At 42.7% G+C, this 23,842-nt stretch overlaps 1 protein-coding gene across 2 annotated transcripts in view; it reads left to right on the top strand.

Annotated features, from left to right (window-relative positions):
• The window catches only part of CTTNBP2NL (CTTNBP2 N-terminal like), a 133,353-nt gene that overhangs the window by 50,411 nt on the left and 59,100 nt on the right, over positions 1-23,842 (top strand). For both annotated transcript variants that reach the window (XM_073615732.1, XM_073615731.1), the window contains exon 2: positions 18,559-18,666. In XM_073615732.1, coding sequence (XP_073471833.1) covers positions 18,568-18,666 — 99 coding nt within the window. In that variant the 5' untranslated portion in view covers positions 18,559-18,567. The remainder of the gene's footprint in view (positions 1-18,558; positions 18,667-23,842) is intronic.

Below are 23,842 nucleotides of genomic sequence, written 5' to 3'. Positions count from 1 at the left end.
TGAACAGATGTTTCTGATCACTGGCGCACTATTCTGTTAATATACTATATACACTATAACACCTGAATAAATAAAGTTGTTTTATGTTTAAAGGAACTCTGTCTCGGCAGAACAGCTATTCTGGATACTAGCATTCAGACACCTAGAGGTCCCCACATATCAGCTGCAGCCACCTTAATCTGCATGGGTTCGGTCTTTATGTCTTTACCAATCAGATGAACAAAATTCAAATTCTTTCTGGTAATGTTGTAGTTTTCTCACCCCTTTCATGCAAGGAGGTGGTGGTAAGTTTCAATACTACCAGGAGATGTTGGAGTGTTTGCCTGTCAAAACGTCTTTTTTTTTTTTTAAGCCCCACTGTGGATAAACTGACAGTAAGGCCTTATTTCATCTGATAGAGGAATGTAAATCACAAGACTACTTTAACAGAACTGAAAATATTTTGGCACATAAAACAGTTCACCTTTTAGGTCCAACTTATTTCTGTGTTGTGACCACGCTTGCTAATGGCCATTACATGTGTTGGCTTTCAATATATTTGGAATGGCACCTCCAATGCACTCAAAGGCAGCACACATGCATCACAGCAGCAGTGCCAGCAGTTGACCTTTTGAAAAGAATGGAATACAGAAATGAAACATTCTATTTTCTATTTTGCAGTGACTTTGAGTATAATTTATTTATTTTTATAATTTGGCTTTCGCTGCTCCACTTGCAGTGTATGATTTATATAGAAGAATTACTATATGTACAATGGGCTGCCAACCACCCATGAAGTATTGGCTAAAGAGGATCTTTTTGTATCTTTATTTAAGGATTGCCACATTTAGCAGTTTTTAGCCTAAGGTCTTTTTACCCACTAAAATCAGTGATTGCTAAGTAGTTTAAATGGAGACCCTCTGGTCTCAGGTGGTGAATTATATTACTCATTAAGAGTAATTAGCATAAAGCTAATTTTGGAATACATACTGCTGCCCATTATCGGTATTACACCCCAGGGTATTGCTGTGCTCTCTAGGACATATGATATCGGTGCTTGTCTTAATAGCTCTTTGTTATCATGTATTTATGCATGTAAGCTCTTATCCTTGCTTTTGTCATTAAATCCACCCTTTCAACCTGGTCAAAATCTGCAAAAAAATAAGTGTGTGTGTTATAGCTTTAGTATCCTATATCTATTCTTCTGCCCCTTTTAACGCTTTTGTGCTGTGATGACACACATTGGGGTAGATTTACTAAAGGCAAATCCACTTTGCATTGCAAGTACGCTTGGAAGTGCATTCGCTTAAGATCTGAGGGGAAGATCTGAAAGGAGGGGAAGCTCTGCTGACTTTTATCATCCAGTCATGCACAAGCAAAAATGCTGTTTTTTATTTTCCTTGCATGTCCCCCTCAGATCTACAGCGACTGCACTTCCAAGCACACTTGCAGTGCACTTGTAGTGCAAAGTGGATTTGCCTTTAGTAAATAAATCCAATTGTGTGCTGTGGTGCCATTCATTCTGAATAGCACCCCAATGCACCTTCCCAGTGCATGTCACTATGGTGTGTTGCAGTGTGATATGCTGCCATAAAATGCTGTGCAAAACCATTGCACATAGAAGGTTAGTATAACATCATTTTTTTTTTTTTTTTTTTTTTTTTTTTTTTTTTTAACCAAGGATTAAACATCGCTTTAACAGCTTTCCTGACTAACGACACCACAAAACAACTTATTCACTCTTTGGTTTTTTCCCACCTTGACCGCTGTAACTCAATCCTCACTGGCCTACCCTTACACAGGCTATCCCCCTTCAGTCTATTATTAATACTGCTGCTAAACTAATACATCTTACTAACCTATCCGTGACTGCTGCTCCTCTCTATCAGTCCCTTCACTGGCTTCCCCTACCCCACCGTATAAAATTCAAAATATTAACCACAACAAATCGTCCTCTCCAGTCCTCCCAAGACTACCTGCTCTCTAGCTCCCTTGTTACCTCCTCCCATGCTTTCCTCCAGGACTTTTCGAAAGCCTCCCCCATCCTCTGGAACTCCCTGCCCCTACTTTGTCTGCCTTTAGGCAATCCTTGAAAACTCACTTATTCAGGGAAGCCTACCCCACCTCCACCTAAGAAATGTACCCGAGTCACCTCCATCAGATCATCCCCACAACTATTACCTTTTGTACCATCTCCCCCTCCCTTTAGATTGTAAGCTCCATGAGCAGGGCTCTCCCATTTCTTCTGTATTAAACTGTACTATAATCATACTTTCCCCCTTTACATTGTAAAGCTCTGTGTAAATTGTTGGCACTATATAAATCTTGTATAATAACGTGGCAATTGGGGCACTATTCCTTCCACTGATACAAGGCACGATTCCTCCCCCTGACACCAGAGATGGGGCACGATTCCTCCCCCTGACACCAGAGATGGGGCACGATTCCTCCCCCTGACACCAGAGATGGGGCACAATTCCTCCCCCTGACACTAATGATGTGATTTTTATACTCCCACAGAACACCAACCCATGAGATTGTTTATTCCTACTGGCCACAGTCCAACCCCCCTAAAGTTTGAAGGGCAGTAAACTGGCCTTTTGTTTCGAAAGTTTGGAGATCCCTGGGTTAGATTATATTTCAGGCTTTAATTACTATATACAAGTGGTCCCTGAGTTACAAACATCCGACTTACAAACGACTCCTACTTACAGAGGGAGACAACAGGAAGTGGGAGGAAATCTATCCTTAGGAAAGAAAAATTCACTCCTCTAATGCCCCGTACACACAGTCAGATTTTCCATTGGAAAATGTTCGATGGGAGCTTTTTGTCGGAAATTCCGACCGTGTGTAGGCTCCATCGGACATTTTCCATCGGAATTTCCGTCACACAAAATTTGAGATCTGGGTCTCAAATTTTCCGACAACAAAATCCGTTGTCAGAAATTCCGATTGTGTACACATGCTCGGAATCAAGCAGAAGAGCCGCACTGGCTATTGAACTTCATATTTCTCGGCTCGTCGTACGTGTTGTACGTCACCGCGTTCTTGACGTTCGCAATTTCCGACCAACTTTGTGTGGCCGTGTGTATGCAAGACAAGTTTGAGCCAACATCCGTTGGTAAAAAAACATGGATTTTGTTGTCGGAATGTCTGATCGTGTGTACGAGGCATTAGGGTTATCATGGGAAAAAAAAGTGTCTCCACTGAAGCTTTTTCACCAATTCTTGTTTCCACAACAACCCAAAATTTTCAAAATTCAATTGTTACGGGGGCGTGGCCTGGACATGGCTGAGTGAGGCTGCTTTCTCTGTGAGCTCCCGGCCTAGGCCTTCTATCCCCGAACTTCCAGACACCAGATCGGCATGAAATCAGCCAAAAAATATAAAACGAGAGCAACCACTAAAGGGACCCCCTCAAACAAGAGCTCCGGTGCGATACAACGATACCTCAGAAGCCCACAAGATCTCTCCTCCGGAGCTAGGGCTACGGCGCCACGAGGATCCCCACGTGCAACCATAGAGGAGGCCCCCTCCAACCTGGCTGTGCCTCCCTCTGAGACACCTAGATCGACCCCAGCGACATCAAGTTCTCCAATACTGGGAACCATGGATCCACCACAGTCTCCAGAACCAGTGCCGGTGGACCGAGAAATACGAGCACTATTGCAGGCCCTCCCCACTAAATCCGACATCGAGGCGATGATACTCCGGCTGGAGGAGACACATCGCCGAGACATACAGGAGGTACGAGGGGAGGTATCCTGCCTCTCTGAAAGAGTCACTACAGGAGAGACAGCGGTGTCTTCTCTAGAGGACAGAGTGTCGGCATTAGAACGCTCCCGAGACCAATACAAAGAAAATGCAATAGCCCTTCAATTACACCTCGAAGATATCGAGGACCGGAGCCGCCGGAACAATTTACGGCTCAGGGGGATCCCGGAGGCCGTACTCCCTGAGAACCTCGCGGAGGCAGTCACGGGGATCTTTCAAATCATTCTGGATGACACAGATATTAGCATTGAACTTGATAGAGTGCATAGGACCCTGGGACCGAGACCGACTGACCCAAGCAACCCGCGCGATGTTGTGTGTAGACTGCACCGCTATGTCCAAAAGGAGAACATTCTGCGCCGCGCTTGGGAACACGGAGATGTTGACACAAGGGGCTCACAAGTTCGTGTCCTGCCCGATTTATCTAGGGCCACCCTGAGACGCCGAGCTATGCTGCGACCCCTCCTTGACCTGGCGAAACAGAAAGGCTTCACCTACCGCTGGGGATACCCTCTGTCAGTGACCTTCCGCAAGGATTCCGCTGCATTCACACTACAGACCACGGCAGACCTCCCGGCACTCTTCCGCTACTTGGAAGTGGAACCGATCCAGATTCCAGATTGGCTACAAATGCTACCACGTCCACCGGGCAGATCGGGCATTGCAGCTGCCCGTGGTCCGCTCCCGCCACGTCAGCGGGGCAGGAGAAGACACCGATCAGCCTCAGGAGAAGCCCCACGTGAGTAAATTCCAGGAGGGGGGTCCCGGTTAACCATCTCACCCTGCCTCTAGGGCACTTGCAAACATTTGACTTTATTGGCCCCTCCGCTCCTTCCCCCGGGAGAGTTACTATGCCCCCGTATAGAGACCTGGCCACGGCAAATAGCAACACACGACAGGAGATATCTTGTGCGCAGCCCCCCTCCCCTCTCACGCTGCCTGACTGTAAGGACAGAAATCAATAACTAGTCGTGACTGGGGAGGTCAGAAATTTGACCGGGGTCTCATATTATGCTCCCTCAGCCCACTCTACCCGAAGGGACAACCTGCCTGGAATACTACCTAAGCGAGAGTCGAAAGAACATTACGTTTATCTATGGCTCTCTACTTTAGCACCATGTCACAAGATTTCTAATTTGCAGAGACTGCGTCAGAGAGGAAGAAAACATCTCCCGTGCGAGGCACACATGGCAGATGCTGAAAGGCTTTCTGTAGGTATTATGATCTTCCACGGGGACAAGATACCCAGACTTCGGGACTTGATCTGGGGGGGCGGGGGAGGGGGAGGCTTTCTCCGAGGCCCAGGAGCCGCATGTTACTGTTATGGGGCTCACTTGGACACCCTGGGGATTCAAACTCTCGGTCAAGGAGAAGAACTATGGCATGCAGGTGGCTCTAGGGCGGGACCCGGTTTGTGAAACAAGTTGAGATGAAAGGGATCTTAGATGGGATACGGTTCCCCCTAGTTATACTGGTCAAGAAACGTTAACTGAGATTACACTTTGTTGTTATTATTGCACTGTTGCTCTCGTTCACATAAACCCCATATGAACCAGTTGGCACCTCTCAGGTAATTTCTTAGATAGTAGGGGTTATTTTTTTTTATTTTCTATTCTTTATTCTTTTTTTTTTAAAAAAAAAATGTTATGACGATCTGAAATATGACTCTTACATCAGCTAGGGGTGGACGGTTGGGCTGGGGGGCTCCTCCCTCGGCTAGGTTTATCCACTCCCCCATTTAGGTCGGCGCTGTATACCCAGATTGTAAGTGGGTAGCGCCACAGCAAGGATTTTCCTTCTTGCACGATTAGCACCCCTCTAAGCTACACACCCTTGTGTCAGCTCCTAACTTCCTGTCTCTTCAATCTATTTACTCTTAGATTCTACCTCCTGCTACTCTACACTTATTTCTTTGTCTTTACTTGACCCTCCATTTATTGCTTTAACTCCCCCCCCCCTACCCGCGAGCATGGATGCCCTAAACATAGTGTCTTTGAATGTAAAGGGACTGAACACGCCAGAAAAGAGACGAATGCTTCTCCATGACATGAGACGTTTAAGAGCTGATATCATCCTACTACAGGAAACACACTTCAGGGAAAACACCATACCTATCCTCAGAAACAAATATTACCCCACCGTTTACCATTCCACTAACAGCCAAGCAAAATCTAGAGGGGTCTCGATCCTAATATCAGCCAAAGTTCCCTGGAAATGCCTAGACAAGAAAACAGACTTAGAAGGACGATACTTATTTCTGAGAGGTCAAATAGGAGACATTAAAGTGACCTTAGCTAATCTATACGCCCCAAATGACCACCAAGACACATTCCTAGCGAGACACATAAAACAACTTACAACTTATACTGAAGGACAATTAATATTAGGAGGGGACCTAAATACCCCCCTAATACCAACTGAAGATACATCCTTGGGCAGGTCTTCGACCTCTCGAGACTCACGCAAACGCATCAGTACAGCGTTACACTCAGCGCAATTGATAGACACGTGGCGACTCTTCCATCCAGGAGAGAAGGACTACACGTTCTTCTCTCGACCTCACCAATCGTACTCCCGCATAGATTATTTTCTAGTCCCCCACAGAAACTTACAGGCAGTCATAAACACCACAATAGAGCCTATCACATGGTCGGATCATGCCCCGATCACAATGCGATATGCCCTTGCAGGAATATACAAATCACAACGACCACCGTGGAGGTTAAATGAGAGCCTTCTGTCGGACCCATCAGTACTAGCAGAAGTGACAAAAGAGATTGGACATTACTTTGACACCAATAATACCCCTGACGCTGATGTAGGCTTGATATGGGAGGCACACAAGTCCGTAACCAGAGGGATACTTATCAAACACGGAGCCAGACTAAAAAAACAAAGAACAGAACAATTAACTACACTCCTCCAGAAACTCCAAACACTAGAAATGAAACACAAATTGTCACCTACGAGAGAACTAGGTGCCGAGCTCGACATCACCCGCAAACAGGTCACAGACCTGCTGCATTATAAGGCTAAGGCAGCACTTCAGATCTGCAAGACGAAAGCATACGAATCCGGTAATAAATGCGGGAAGATGCTAGCTCGGTCCCTACAACAACAGAAATTAGCGTCGTATATACCGCAGATTGTTACCCCTTCTGGGCAGAAGGTTTCCCTACCAAAACAAATTACCGAACAATTTCGAGCTTACTATGATTCCTTATATAATCTATCTACAACACAACCCACCACAGACACTACATCGGAATACATAACCGCCTCACAGATGCCGACCCTACCTACAGATACGAAAGACATACTTGAGGAACCCATCACCACATCCGAAATTCAACTAGCTCTCCGAGGCACTAAACAAGGAAAGGCACCGGGTCCAGACGGTTTGACTGTAACATATTATAAAACATTCCTACCCTCCCTAGGACAGCACTTGACCAAATTATTTAATGACTTGGGATCGGGCTCGAGACTGCACCCCTCCACCCTACAAGCACAGATATCAGTAATACCAAAAGAAGGTAAAGACCCAACCCAATGCGGCAGTTACCGCCCGATCTCTCTCTTAAACACAGACCTTAAACTTTTCACAAAAATCATAGCATTACGGTTACAACAACACCTCCCACATTTAATACACTTAGATCAGGTTGGTTTCATTCAGACAAGGGAGGCCAGAGACAACACCATTAAGGTCCTGAACCTACTCCACATAGCAAACACCAACAAAACGCCCTGTGTCTTCCTCAGCACTGACGCTGAAAAAGCGTTTGATCGTATTCAATGGAGTTTCCTATTCGAGACACTAAAACACATAGGAGTGGGTGTAAAAATGTTTAACTGGATCTCGGCAGCATATACAAACCCGTCTGCCAGAGTCAGGGCCAATGGTGTTGTCTCGGATCCGTTCCCAATCTCTAACGGAACCAGACAGGGATGCCCACTCTCACCCTTACTTTTCGCTCTCTCTCTGGAACCCTTTCTATGCCATGTGAGATTAAACCCAAATATCTCAGGAATAACGGTTCAGGGCTTGCAACATAAGGTGTCCGCTTACGCGGACGACCTTATGTTCTCCATCACAAATCCAATCATTTCCCTCCCTAACCTAATGAAAGAATTCGAGACCTATGGACGCCTTTCCAACCTAAAAATAAATTTCAATAAATCTGAAGCAATGGGAATAAATATATTGACACCTCATATTACAAATCTTAAAAACAGTTTTAATCTAAAATGGACAAATACGGCATTGAAATACCTAGGAACCCATATACCCCCAAAAATATCCCAAATATTTAAATTAAACTTCCCACCCTTACTGAAATCTGTCCAACAATTATTGCAAAACTGGAACGGTGGCCTTCACTCCTGGTTCGGCCGATGTAACATTCTGAAAATGATGATTTTACCCAAATTCTTATATCTCCTACAAGCTATACCAATTCACATACCCGCAACCTATTTTAAACAAATTCACTCCACATTCCTCTCTTTTCTGTGGGCCGGGAAAAAACCCCGAACCTCCAGGAAAGTGCTCTCAATACCAAAACAATACGGAGGACTGGCCCTGCCGGAGATCAGAACATACTATCACGCAATACATCTAAGTAGGCTGGTAGACTGGTGCCGGCATAAGGAGACCAAACTCTGGCCCCAAATAGAACAAGCACAAACTACAGTGCCACTCCACAGAGCCCCATGGTGTGGCCCGACTTCCCCCCCTCACATTAACAGTCATCCTCTGATTGGCAATACTGTAAAAGAATGCTCACGCCTCCTTACACATACCTCGCTCTCAACCAAAAACTCACCACTGAGACCTATCATAGGTAATCCCCAATTCGAACCCGGCTTGACAGACCCTAAATTTATTAATCTGAAAGAATCAGGGAAACACCAGGCCTCTCACTTTAGCATTTCGGGCAGATGGGTTACACTCACGGATTTATTAGATCCGAGTGGTCCATTCCGTCTAGACTTTCTAAGAGCACGACAACTCTCACATTTTCTCAACAACATGACTCCTCCATCCACAAACAATGACCCTCTCACTACTTTTGAAGAGCTCTGCACAGATTCAGGAGTGATCTTTCATACGCTCTCCCTGACGTATAATTTATTAATTACACCCCCTGAAGATTACCAACATCCTAGTTTTGACAAATGGGAAAATGACTTAAACCGCCACTTTAATACACACGAACGAACACGTATCCTTCAATTTATACATAAGTCTTCAATCTGCTCTAAATTTCAAGAAACTAACTACAAACTCTTCACACATTGGTACAAAACCCCAGAAACTCTACACAAAATATTCCCTGGGGTCACGGATCTATGCTGGAGATGCCAGCAGGATACTGGCACGTTACTCCATATCTTCTGGTCATGCCCCAAGCTACGTAACTTCTGGAACGAAGTTCGCCGAATAACCCAAAAATTTACAGATCGTGATGTCCCAGATGACCCGGCATATTTTCTCTTACATGTCAATAACACCCCCTCACGCGTATACAAAAAGTCGATAATCCGTCACTTACTAAACGCAGCCAAAGCTTGCATCCCTCTTTCTTGGAAATCCCCACATCCACCCACCATCTCTCTCTGGCTCAAAAAAATTGACGACATCAGTAAATTTGAGGATTTGATGCTCTCGAATCAAAACAAAAATGAAGCATACTCCAGGACATGGCAACTATGGACTATGTTTCAATATTCAGAGGAAGGACAAATCCTCAGGGGAGGAAACCTGAATGCCTGATTGATACCGACATGAATGATAACTGATCTTTGCTGCACAATGCAACCCAACTACACAATAAATTGACCAGAATAGATGAATCGGAGGCCCCATGCTCGCGGATACTTATACTTACACCCCTTCTTCCCTTCCCCCTCTCCCCCCCCCTTTTCCTCCTCCTTCAACCTTTTTGCCACTACTCTTTATGGCTTCCTTTCCGAACCGAAAGTCTCTACAAACGGTTCGATCTCTCTTTACTTGATTATCTGCTTTATATGAAAATATGAAAATAAAGGGAGATAAGGTATATGGAGCCACATAGCTAAATAATGTTGCATCATCCCTAATCAGCAGACCATTTTATCACGAAAAATATGTTATTGTAATGCAATTGTAAATACATATACATATGTCTATGGCGAATTGATGTAAAACCAATATTGTTATCCGGTTACCTGTATGCCTGATCCCTGAAATAAATAAAAAATTTAAAAAAAAAAAAAAAATTCAATTGTTACAGGGACAGAAAGTGAGGTGAAATCTTCTGAATAGGGGCACAGACAGCAAAACCAGTTACAGGGGTGATAACCCTTCCCTTTGCTATCCAAAAAGCGTAAAAATAATTTTTTTGGCCTGAAGCTACACTTAAAGCGGGATTCCGGCCTTAAAAAAAAAAAATAAAAGTCAGCAGCTACAAACACTGTAGCTGCTGACTTTAAATAAGTACTTACCTGTCCTGGGTGCCCGCGATGTCGGCCTCCCGAGGCCGACCAGACCCTCGGCTCTTGGGTTCCGGCACCGCCATCCTAGGTAAGGGAAACAGGCAGTGGAGCCTTGCGGCTTCACTGCCAGTTTCCTACTGCGCACGCGCGAGCGGCGCGGTGATCTGTGAATGGCCCCGTGGTGTTCTGGGAACACACACAGTTCCCAGAAGACAATGGGGCCGCTCACCGAGAAGAACACGCCGCAGAAAAGGAAGAGGCAGATTAGGAAGACTGCCTAGCAACAAGGGTTTAGGTAAGTTTAAATTTTTTTTTTTTTTTTTAGGATTTTTGGTGATTTTTTTTTTTTTTTTTCAGGGTGGCCCTCCACTTTAAAAATTGTACATGTTCCGACTTGCATACAAATTCAACTTCAATTCAAACAAATTTTTTTTTTTTTTCTTTTTAAATAACAATCATGCTTACCTCCACTGTGCAGTTTGTTTGTCACCCTAGGATAGGTAGTGTGTTAGGACTACACTGTTTACCTCCATAACCTAGGAGGGATATGTTCTGTAGTCCACTGAGACCACTACAAATAGATTTTTTTTTCCCTTGTAAACCTGCCAGTAACACCCTTTCTGTCCTAGGGTGGCAATGCTCATTTACTGTACTGTCTATGAAAAAGCAGAATTGTCGCTCTTGCATAGGACTACAGAACACTTTCCATTTCATTCTTCTCCATAACATGGAGGTGTTCTGTAGTCCTTTAGAGAAAGCCAGGAGCTAGTAACACTGCAGCTGAGAGTTTTCAGATAACAAGATTTTTGGCAGATTAAACAGGAATTTTTGTACTTCTGGAACAGCTATATTTCAATTATATATTTTAGGAGAACAAATACAAGGGGCGTTCATGTCAAACCGGGAGTTTATATAATAATATAAGAACAAATTTCAGGGAGTGGAAACTGCATTTATTCTACATACTTCCCTGCTACATGAATACACTTATCCCAGCGTTAACGAATTCCTGGAAAGCTTTGGCATAGAAAGATTTGTCCTAAATCTATTGTTGGGTTTACATACACTATAATTCATATTGAAAAAGCCACTTTTTAATGTTGAACGTTTTAAGAGACGGTGAACTGAACAGCAGTCATCCAAAGGTAATATCTGCCCCTGTGCTGCCCATAAAATGGATACCTGTGGTACTGGCTAAAACCATGGATTAGAACTGAATTTAGAAATGTCCACAGCAACAACCAGAGATTCACAATTGCTGGATCCAGGGGATTAACGCCACATAGCCTGGGCAATGATCAGTACCACAGCCAGGAGTGTCACCTGGGGAATTATCGGTGAGGAGTCAATTAGTGTGTATAATCTGGATTTTGGATGTATGTCTACTGGTACTTGGGGCATACTTACACTAGGCATGGTTGCCTTGGATCATGCTCGAGCAAGACTGCCCCTACTCCTCCCCTGGCCTGTGCATGCTTACGTCATCACTTCTGCCTGCCTCACATTGAGGCCTCATGCACACAGGGCGTTTTTATAGCTACTTTTACCAGTCTTTTTTTGAAAAACGCCTCGCCATGATATTCTATGGTCTCATGCACACACAGGCTTGGAGCTGTAAGTGGCATAGGTGTTTTCAAGCTGCAAAAAAACCCCAGGGCCAGCGCGTTCTGAGGACCGGTGTCACAGCTGTAGAAACGTTTGTCGCTGCTAAACGCGGCTTAATGCTGGGAACGGCCACGTCAAGCATTTTTTTTTAAATAACAAAATCAATGGTTTCCTATGAGAGCCCATTGATTTGAATAAAAGTCGGATCATGATGATGCGACTTGTGCTCTGAGGATCTTGAAGGGAAACCCCACGCCAAAATGAAAAAAAAAAAAAATTGGCGGAGAGGGGAGAAGACACATTGAAGCTGCACATTGGAGCTGCTTTATTAAAGGACTTTGTCAAAAACCTGTGTACTGTGTTTGTTTGTTTTTTTTTTTTTTGTTTGTTTATGCCTTTTTGGGTGAATGGGTAGGGGTACAATGCACCACTTACTCATTCACATAGGGTGGGGCCTGGATCTAGGAGCCCCCCTTGTTAAAGGGGGCTTCCAGATTCTGATAAGCTGCTCACCCGAAGACCCCCACAACCACCGGCCAGGGTTGGAAGAGGCCCAAGGTGCTTTGGGGTGGGGGGGCGCAGAGCCCCCCTGCCCCAAAGCACCCCCCCATGGCAGGTATGTGGCCTGATATGGTCCAGGTGCTTGTCTGCCCCCCCCCCCATCCTATCCTGACCTGCCAGGCTGCAAGCTCGGATAAGGGTCTGGTATAGTTTTGGGGGGGACCCCCCGCCATTTAGTTACTTTATTTTTTTTTCATCCTGGCGAGGGGTTCTTCTTCAAGATCCTCAGTGAACAAGTCTCACCACAAGTCGGATTTTCATGATCCGACTTGGATGTGACTTCTATTCAAATCAATGGGCTCTCATAGGGAACTATTGATTTTGAATAGAGGCAGAGAAACTGCTCAAAGCTAGTGCGGCTAAACGCGCTTTAACGCCAATGCAAAAAGTTACTAAAAGCATGTTTTTACAGCTGCTTTTTCCTGGTGTTGGTACTGACTTTGCAACTCGTTTTTTCTAATGCCCTGTGTGCATGAGGACTTATGGGTACCGTGCCTGAGCCCACCTACAATCTGTTGATTGGTCACTGAAGGAGCATTAACACAATAACAAGATACCAACTCCTTTGCTCTCCTCTTCTCTCAGCATGGTCCCTATTAGCATATGTGCAGCAGAGCCTGACCTGACCAGCTACTACTACTGCTGCCTTCCCTCTTCTAGTCTGAGTACTGCTGTTCCAGAAATGACAGAAGGCTGTCTTATCAAGACAGATTCCGGTACAGCTTCCTGAAGGGTTTGATGTGAATATCCCAGGAGGTTGCAGGGCCAGGGACATGTCCTAGGCCTGAATGGCATTGGGGAACGGGGCCACAACAAATAAACATACAGACACAGAAAAAATAACCACATTTGCAATTGCAGAGGGGGTGGAGGGTTTGAAAAGGACAAAATACATTTCATGAGTTTCAAGTTCTGCTTTAAGCTCCCCATACACTGGTATAATTTAACTCGGAAATTTTTAGTTTTTAAGAATGTTCTTTGTATTTTCTAATTGTTAGTGGGGTCAAATCGACTTCCTTTTCAACTGCATTGAGGAGAATTCTCAGTAAATGCGGTTTTCATTCATAAATGTTCGTTCACACCAAAATCAAATGGATTTGTGGAAGTACTTTTTGAATGTCATTCGTCGCATCAGTTTGTACCAATGAGAATTTCATATGATTGCTTGTACTAAATCTTCTAGTGTAACTATAGCTAGCTTTACCATCTATAGTATACCCTATTATTCGTTTTTTTAAATCTAGCCGTATAGCTTTATCTTCTAATGTTTTCTATGGAGTCTCAAGGTTTTCAGGTTTGAATTACCTACCTTGTGTGTGCATCTGCTACATACAGCACCTTCTACACTACACATTCAATGGGCACAAAGCCAGTGGCTGTCCAATTAAAATTTTTTTCAATATACTAATTAATCTAACTTAAAATCACCAGAAAATGATCACGTAATCCAGCTGCCGCTCATTAAATCTTAAATCAATGCGCTTTTGTGGTGTAAGTTACAAATGAACTTCTATCCGATTAGTAATGCTTGATGGCACAGTGCTGCAATTGTGCATAATTAGTTAAGTACTTTTATAACTTGATTGATCCCAAGATTCCATGGTCAGAAGCGAACAGTTTTAAATTGCAGCCACTGATGTAGCTTAGCCCTTGAAATGGCTTATTATCACTTGTCATATTTGCATAGTCTACAAGCTGAAAGAGATACAACTTCGTGATCACCATTTCCTGAACATAAAACTTTTTTTGTTTGGAATTCCATCTGCATTATAAGGACATTCTAATTTCCAGTTGAACTCCCAAGTGATTTTTTTTTTTATGATGACGTCATAACGCACGCGTTACCAGAAGTAGGATGTAATCGATGCTGATGGAATGCATGTACTTGCGGTAATGCTGGATTTTTTTTTAGTATAGTGTGAGTGTGCTCTTTTATTATGTTAGTAAATTTGGGTTTTAACTGTACTACCCTATGAGAGTTGCTTTCTTCTTTTTGTATGTCATTTACACGAGTGGAACCAGTGGATGTCTCAGAGGATGTGCTAAAATTGGGGCATTTTGGATCACAAGGGTTCAAACCTATATGCGCTGTTTGACCTTTTATCACATGGTGGTCAAACTTTTCTGATAAGGATCCTGTGAGCACTGTGTGGCACTATGATTTTAGTGGGTGTCTTCCTCCGATTCTACATTGTCACTGTGAAGTGGATTGGCCGTATGAGATCTGATCCTTTTTTGCGATTTTATTATAAATATTGGACTTTTTTATATCTTTGATACTATTATATGGACAAAATGCATGGCCATTTTTGGTGCAAATATTGTTATGGATTGTTTGATATCATTTTATTTCGTTTTAATATAGTGCTACACCTTATTTAGTATTATCTGTTTAAAATGTTGGTATCTCAGATTTTTGGTGCTAGCAGCTTAACCAAGCATGGTGATCTTTCTTTTTCTTTTAGTACATTGGCCCAGCTTGGCTCAATGAAAGCGTACATTATTGCATTCAAGTGGGACCGCTGTGAAAGTGGGAAATCACAGTAGTAGTAGTAAACGCGGGGGATCGCCTACTCGCATGGACACGTCAGTAATCAGTGTGTTCTAATTGGACGAGGTGAAGAGGCAGGGGAGTGACATCATAATATTCACCTTGTCCAATCCGAGACAGTGGAGAGGGGAATTGCCCATTTTGTTATGTGCCTGTGGAGGAAACCGTCTCTTCTAGTATCCTGTCGGACTTGGAGCTTGAAAGTCTGTAAGAGATGGTCTGTGAGACCTAAAATACCTATTGTAGTCAGAAACCGCCTGCACTGAAAGTCCGGTATTACATCCAACATCCTCAAAACGCAAACACGTTTGTATTGAGGGTTGGAAAGGAATTGTAAACACTTGTTTCGTAATTAGACTTAGTGGTGTTATCTTCCTGTAACTGCACTGAACCAGCCTAAATAATACTTCCACCCAGCCCAAACACTCCCATTCCACTATGCATTACACATTCCTCAGATGCCTACATTATCTTCACATGATCAGCCCTGTGAATATGTAACTATTATATATAAACAAAACAGATTGTACACAGGTATCTTACTGTACATGGAAGGTCTGTAATTTATGTATATCTGAAAATTACAGAGCTCAGGAGTGCAATCTCCAAGACTGGAAGCAAAATAAGATGTAAACAACTTGCTAACATAAAAATCGTAAGCTGTCAAACCTTTTTTTCATAAGGTAAAGATCAGTGTTCAGACCTCACTAGCCCACCCAAAGGCACTAATTAGCTCCGCTCTTTCAAAGTTCCAGTAAATTGATGAATAGTGAACCACAGAGGAAAATAAAAACCTTAGGAAATGAATGTTTGTAACGCTCTGATGTACAAAATTTCCTGATCATTTACTAACTGCTAAAACCAATACACCCTACTCTATACTCATACTATTAGACCTTTTACTGCCTTTGATACAATTGACCAGTCACTCCTCTTCCACTACCTTGATCTCCAAGACTCTGTTTTTTATTGGTTCTCCTCCTACTTTTCTAAGACCTCCTTCAGTGCAGCCTCCCTTTTGTTTATCCTTTTTCTGAAGGGGTCCTTGGACCCCTTCTATACTCTATATACGCCTCCTCCCTTGGTCAGTTGATAAACTTACATGGCTTTCAATATCAACCCATGCTGGTGAAACACAGATTTATCTCTCCCTTTTTCACCTCACCCCTTAAAGTGGTTCTATAGACTAAACATTTATCTTTTACCTTTAGGCTACTTTCACACTGAGGCGCTTTACAGGCGCAATAGCACTAAAAATAGTGCCTGCAAAGGGCCTGTAAAGAGCCTCTCCTGTCACTCCAGTGTGAAAGCTCTCGGGCTTTCACACTGGAGCAGTGCACTGGCAGGACACTAAAAAAGTCCTGCAAGCAGCATCTTTGAGGAGCTTTAGAGTGTATATACCACTCCTAAAGCACCCCTGTCCATTGAAATCAATGGGCAGTGCCATTGCAGCGGCGCTCTGAGAGCGCTTTTAACCCTTTTACAGCCGCTAGCTTGGGTTAAAAGCGCCCCGATAGTGGCCGAAAAGCGCCACTAAAAATAGCGGCGCTTTACCACCGAAGTCCCAGCGCCTCAGTGTGAGAGTTCCTTAATGCATTCCTTGCTTTAAGGTAAATTTTTAGGTGTAAGTATTGCCCTCAACCCCCCAAGTACATGCAGTACTTTTTTTTTTTTTTTTTCAGTGCAGCACTGTGCAAGGCCAGCATTGTGGCCGGCAATTGAACTTTGAGATGTCTGTGTGAAATCTCAATAAAGTTTGTTTAAAAAAAGACAAAACTGTGCGATCCTCGTGGCTCAGCGTATTCTCACTGCGCTGATCTCAGCCGGATTGCGCTGCACACCAGCTGCTGCGCTGAGCCAGCCCTAACACTGGCCTAACCACTTAAGGACCAGGCCTCTTTTTGAGATGTGGTGTTTACAAGATAAAAACATTTTTTTTTTTTTTGCTAGAAAATGTCTTAGAAATGTTTTTCTAACATCCTAGAGAATAAAATGGTGGTCGTTGCAATACTTTCTGTCACACCATATTTGCGCAGCGGTCTTTCAAGCCCACTTTTTTTGGAAAAACATATTTTTGTATTAAAAAATAAGACAACAGTAAAGTTAGCAAATTTTTTTTTTTTTTATATTGTAAAAGATAATGTTACGCAGAGTAAATTGATAGCCAACATGTCAAGCTTCAAAATTGCACCCGCTCGTAGAATGGCGACAAACTTTTACCCTTAAAAATCTCCATAGGTGATGTTTAAAAAATTCTACGGGTTGCGTGTTTTGAGTTAGAGGAGGTCTAGGGCTAGAATTATTGCTCTCGCTCTACCAATCGCGGCGATACCTCACATGTGTGGTTTGAACACCGTTTTCAGATGCGAGCGCTACTCATGTATGCGTTTGCTTCTGCACGCGAGCTCGGCGGGACGAGGTGCACTTTTAAAATTTTTTTATTTTTTTTTTCTTATTTATATTACCTTTTTTTATTTTTACACGTTTTTTAAAAAAAAATAAAAATTGTGTCACTTTTTTTCTTATTACTAGGAATGTAAACATCCCTTGTGTTAGATAAAAAGGCCTCTTAAATATGAGATCTGGGCTCAAAAAGACCTCAGATCTCATATTTACACTAAAATGCAATAAAGAAAAAAAAATACAATTGTCATTTAAAAAAAAAAAAAAAAAAATGGCCCTATGGGCGGAAGTGACGTTTTGAAGTCGCTTTCGCCCTGCAATGTTATAGAGACGGCTGGGGGCCCATCTTCCCCTCACTCGTCTCCATACCCAGCAAGGGTGAAGATCCGATCGCCTTCACCTCTGCCGATGGCTCCGGTAAGTGTCGGAGGGCATCGGAGCGTGACGGGAGGGGGGGCCCTCTCCCGCCGCCGATAAGTGATCTTGTGGCGAATCTGCCGCAGAGACCACTCTTATCGAAAAGCGGACCGCCGGCCGAAGAAGAGGATACCGGGGTTATGGCAGCTAGCTGCTGCCATAATAATGATATTCCTCTTCAAACTTAGGACGTATATCGGCGTGTGGCGGTCCGTACGTGGTTAAACTGTTGTACACCCTAATCACTGTTCTTCCATAAAGTCTTGGCGTGGAGGAGATCATGTAGCTTACACAGAGTTCTCTTCACCCTGTTGAATACTTTTTGGATGAGTTAGAGCACTGATGACAGGCCAGGTCTTCGGTTCCATCATCGGTACCTGGCAAATGCTCTTTTTTGGTTGAATGGGCACTGATTCATATTGACATACTACAAAATCTTATGGAAAGCCTTCCTAGAAAAGTGAAGAATAGGAGAGGAATCCAACTGCACTCTCCTTCACTTTTGGGCATTTTGTGTATTTTATGTCCATTGATACTTACATTCTGGTCTGCTATTAATTTATAGCCAATGGTGCAATACCTGCTTTTATCAGCAGTGCGGGTGAATTTGATACTTGCAGTCCTTGGTCATTTTAAAATTGTTGCAGGGAAAGAAGGCATAGTAAGATTAGATCCTCTTTCATATATACTGTATGCATATAACACTATATTACAGTTCCTATATTCACTGTTAATAGTTTGGCTAACCAAATGTTTGGTTTCTAACTCCTCTCTGTTTCCTTTGTTTAGGGGAACACAATGAATCTGGAAAAACTCAGCAAGCCAGAATTGCTGACACTGCTGAGCATCTTAGAAGGGGAACTAGAAGCAAGAGACCTTGTCATTGATGCAATAAAGGTAAACCTTTTGTTACTGGTTTTGCTGGCATCATTTTCCTTAGATTTCTGGATACTGAAGTGTAATGGTACAGAAATGAGGACTCCACACTTTCCTCCTTCAGTCTATGGATTTACCTTGCCTTTAAAGGAGAAATGTTTCCATTTGCATTTTTCTGTTAAAAATGTACATTAAAATATTCTATCCACTTATGTGGCAGCCCCCCACCCATTTAAAGAAAACTGTTACAGTGATAATAGAAAATAAAAAGTTCACATTAAGGGTCCATGCACACCGGACTTAAAAAGCTTTGCTTCTACTGGAGTTTAGCGTTTTGCCTATAGAAGCAGCTCATTGTTCTCCTATGTGTCTATGCACATGATGTTTAGAGGCATATTTTGGGCTTCATTCACACAACCCCTAAGTCAGGAGACTTCGGAGTGCTACTTTGAGGCAGCTTTGGATGGGTGCGACTTGGGTGCAACTTTGGCTTTGACCAGTGATAATAGACCACTGTTGCATGTTTAACATCCAGGTGCAACTTTCATACGGCTTTTGAGGGTTTACATTGCAGTCTACAATGCATGAAAGTTGGACTGAAGTAGTACAGGAAGTCGCACATATTTGAACGGTTGTCATTGAAATCATAGGGTGCAACTTGTCATATGACTTTGGTGTTCAAAGTCGCATGACAAGTCGCACTAGTGTGAATGGAGCCTTAAGCTCCGCGTTTAGAGGCAGAGAAAAAAAAACACTTCTGGATTGCGTATTTTGCATATTTTGAGAGAAGTTTTCTGGCAGAAAATGAAGTTAAACGCGTGAACAAAAGTACTTTATATGTGCATTTTTTTCTGCCAAAAGAATTGAGCTTCTTTTTTCTTCTTTTTTTTTTTTTTTTTTTTTTAAGCCCAGCGTGCATGGACCTTGAAGGAAAAGGGAAAAGTGTGAAAAAATATTCACCTTTTTACTCACTCGCTGCTTCCTTCTTCCTGCCGCTAAAGTCACTGGGCTTCACAGTGGGATTTTTGGGATTTTTAATCTTGCAAGAGGCTGCTCAAGCACAGTGTATTAGTGCATCATTTAACAGAACTTGGATCCACAGCTTTCCCAGGATCATGCAAGAAGATCCAGTGTCCCCATTCTTGTCTAGGTGAGATGACCAGGCCCAGTGGTAGAGCAAAGGTTTTTTTATTTTTATTTTATTTCTGTAATTTTTTGAAGCATTTTGTAAATGGGATGGAGGCTGCCACAAAAGCAGACTATGTATTATAGTGCAAGGTTCATTTTGAGGAGGAACTATCATTGTTTTAGTGGAATTCGCTTTGTAACTAGGGGAAATGCAAAGTGTTTGTCATCCATCCAGAAGTTTGATCTTTAACACGTAATGCAGAAGTGACAGCTGTCAGCAGTTGTGTACCATGTCAACAGGGTATAACAAAATCAGAAATTACAAGTGGGCCTCTCTGTTACAGTCCTAAAGCAGAACTCTAGCCTTTAAATGTTTGAACCCCTCCCCACAGCTTTTACTGTACATACTGTCATTAGGCATGACATTTATAAATTTGTATTGTGTTTGTAAAGTGTTGAAGCCATTGCAGTTTTTTAGAGCATTTTTTGCAATCCTTGATTTGTTACCTGGCCAGGGGATGGGTGTTTGGCCCAAACGTTTGAAACATTTCTGTCGTCCTCATAGGGGGTCCTTTTGTGGAAAGTAAATGATTGGAGGGGGGCGGTGCAGTGTGTTGAGGTGATGCAGATTATTTGTTTTATTCCCAAGACCTACACAATTGAGGAATACGTTTTGTAATCATTGGCTGAGTGTTTGTAAATGAATATCAATTTCTGGGCCTGGAGAATCTCCAGAATATCTCAAACACGTAAAAAAAAAAAAAAAAAATACTTTGTTTTTTTGGATGATCACCTAGTGTCTTTGGGTCCCCCTTTTCTCCCTGCAGCGAAGATTATTAGCACTGATGATATGCTGTTTGGTACTATAAGCCTGGCATATCCGGCATGTTGATGCACCACCAGTGGCTGTGTCTGTGACAGTCTTGGCTCACAGGAAGTAAGCTGAATGGTGCTAACTGTCTGTAAACCCAGAAGAGGACCTGTGGTCGAGCTGAGGTTCTGCATTGTCCAGCTTTAGAGACTAGATAAATATTCCAGGGAGAGCTACATTTTCTGGGGGCTGGGGACGCGAATAAAATTAGGGTTGTGCCAATACCGATACTAGTAATCTGTGTCGGTGCCGATACCGGCATTTGTACTCTGGTGAATGCTCCGATGCTGAATACGATACCTGGACAGGCAGGGGTGATCGGCGCGTGCTGGGGAGGAGTTTCAATCACTGATCTTCCTGTATACATTTCAATAAAGCAGCTGAAAGCTGCTTCTCCTCCTCTCCCCCCGCGGCTTTCAGCTGCATTATTGAAATTTATACAGGCAGATCAGTGATTGTAACGCCTCCCCAGCGCCGCATTGATCACCCCTGACTGTCTCCTCGGTCCCCCCCACCGTGCTCCTCGGTCCCCCCCTCCGGTAGGAGGAAGAAGCCGGTAAATGACAAAGTCAGTGATCACTGACACTGTTCATTCATAACTGTCACTGAACATCATAAACTGTGTTTACAATGCTTCATTTTATCAATGGAGAGGAGCCGCTGTCTCCTCTCCATTAATCTTCAGTGCAGCTGAGGCTGCAGAGAAAGGGACTGGAGAATCTCTGTCCTCGGTCCCTTTCCCTGTCTCAAAAGGGAGATGTCAGGGGTCTGTTATTTTACCAAAGCCACCAACAGAGCTAATAAAAAAAAAAAAAAAAGAAAAGAATTGTAATAAATAAATATTGAAAAGGTGAAATTGTAAAAATAAAATATAAAAAAAACACTGACACCATCCACTCCCCCCAAATAAAGAAAGCATTGTAAAGAAAAAAAAAAACCTTAAGAAAATAAAATTGTAAAAAAAACTGACACAGTCCACGCGTCATTGGTGCTACATATTAGTGCCACTGTCACATGACATTAAAAAAAAGTATTGTAATCAATATCGGAGAGTACTTGAAGAAAAAAAGTATTGGTACTTGTACTCTGTCGTAAAGTGGTATCGGGACAACCCTAATTAAAATAATACATCTGTTTTTAGGGTAGACATAGATATGCATTTATATATACATACATACATACATACATGCATTTATATATATATACACTGTGCATACATACAGTGCCTTGAAAAAGTATTCATACCCCTTGTATTTTATTGGGATTTTATGTGATATAGACCAACACAAAGTGGCACATAATTGTGAAGTGGAAGGAAAATGATAAATGGTATTACATTTTTTTTTTACAAATAAATATGTGAAAAGTGTGGGGTGCATTTATATTCAGCCCCCCTGAGTCAATAGAACCACCTTTCGCTGCTAAAATCGCTCAAGCTGTCAGATTGATGGAGAGCTTCTGTGAACAGCATTTTTCAAGTCTTGTCACAGATTCTCAATTGGAGATTTAGGTCTGGACTTTGACACATGAATATGCTCTGATCTAAACCATTCCATTGTATCTCTGGCTGTATGTTTGGGGTCCTTGTCCTACTGGAGGGTGAACCTGTGGCCCAGTCTCAATTCTTTTGCAGACTCTAATAGGTTTTCTTCCAAGCTTGCCCTGTATTTGGCTCCATCCATCTTCCCATCAACTCTGACCAGCTTCCCTGTCCCTGCTGAAGAAAAGCATCCCCACAACATGATGCTGCCACCACCATGTTTCACGGTGGGGATGGTGAGTTCAGGGTGATGTGCAGTGCTAGTTTTCAGCCACACATAGCATTTTTCTTTTAGGCTAAATAGTTACATTTTAGTCTCATCTGACCAGAGGACCTTCTTCCACACGTTTGCTGTGTCCCCCACATGGCTTCTCGTAAACTGCAAACAGGACTTCTTATGGCTTTCTTTCAACAAAGACTTTATTCTTGCCACTCTTCCATAAAGGTCAGATTTGTGGAGTACATGACTAATAGTTGTCCCGTGGACAGATTCTCCCACCTGATCTGTGGATCTCTGCAGCTCCCTCAGAGTTACCATGGGCCTCTTGGCTGCTTCTCTGAATAATGCTCTTCTTGTCTGGCCTGTTAGTTTGGGCGGACGGCCATGTCTTGGTAGGTTTGCAGTTGTGCCATACGCTTTCCATTTTCGGATGATGGAACAGTGCTCCATGAGCTGTTCAAAATTTTGGATATTTTTTTAACCTAACCCTGCTTTTAAATTTTTCCACAACTTTATCCCTGACCTGTCTGGTTTGTTCCTTGGCCTTCGTGATGCTGTTTGTTCACTAAGGTTCTCTAACAAACCTCTGAGGCCTCACAGAACAGCTGTATATATACTGAGATTAAATTACACACAGGTGGACTCTGTTTACTAATTAGGTGACTTCTGAAGGCAGTTGGTTCCACTAGATTTGAGTTTGGGGTATCCGAGTAAAGGGAGCTGAATAAAAATGCATGCCACACTTTTCAGATATTTATTTGTAAACATTTTGAAAACTATTTTTTATCTTTTTTCTTCCACTTCATGTGATTTTTGTGTTGATCTATCAAAAAAACCCCCCCAATAAAATACATTTACGTTTTTAGTTGTAACATGACAAAATGTAGAAAATTTCAAGGGGTATGAATACTTTTTCAAGGCACTGTATGTATGTACATACATACATACATACATACGTCTCAGTGTAAGCAATAGATAATAAGAAATCTTCTCATTCTTATACCTGCCAGGAATCCACCATAATGTAAGCCATAATTGCATAGTAGGTGAGGTTGAAAAAAGACACAAGTCCATCAAGTCCAACCTATGTGTGTGATTATATGTCAGTATTACATTGTATATCCCTGTATGTTGTGGTCCATCAGGTGCTTATCTAATAGCTTTTTTAAATTATCGATGCTCCCCGCTGAAACCACCGCCTGTGGAAGGGAATTCAACATCCTTACCGCTCTTACAGTAAAGAACCCTCTACGTAGTTTAAGGTTAAACCGCTTTTCTTCTAATTTTAATGAGTGGCCACGAGTCTTATTAAACTCCCTTTTGCAGAAAAGTTTTATTCCTATTGTGGGGTCACCAGTACGGTATTTGTAAATTGAAATCATATTCCCTCTCAAGCGTCTCTTCTCCAGAGAGAATGTTCAATGTTCACAACCTTTCC

The sequence above is a fragment of the Aquarana catesbeiana genome, linkage group LG02 (assembly GCF_042186555.1).
Source record: "Aquarana catesbeiana isolate 2022-GZ linkage group LG02, ASM4218655v1, whole genome shotgun sequence".
NCBI lineage: Eukaryota > Metazoa > Chordata > Amphibia > Anura > Ranidae > Aquarana > Aquarana catesbeiana.
The sequence above is the reverse complement of the archived record's forward strand: the minus strand, read 5'-3'. Positions and strand labels throughout refer to the sequence as shown.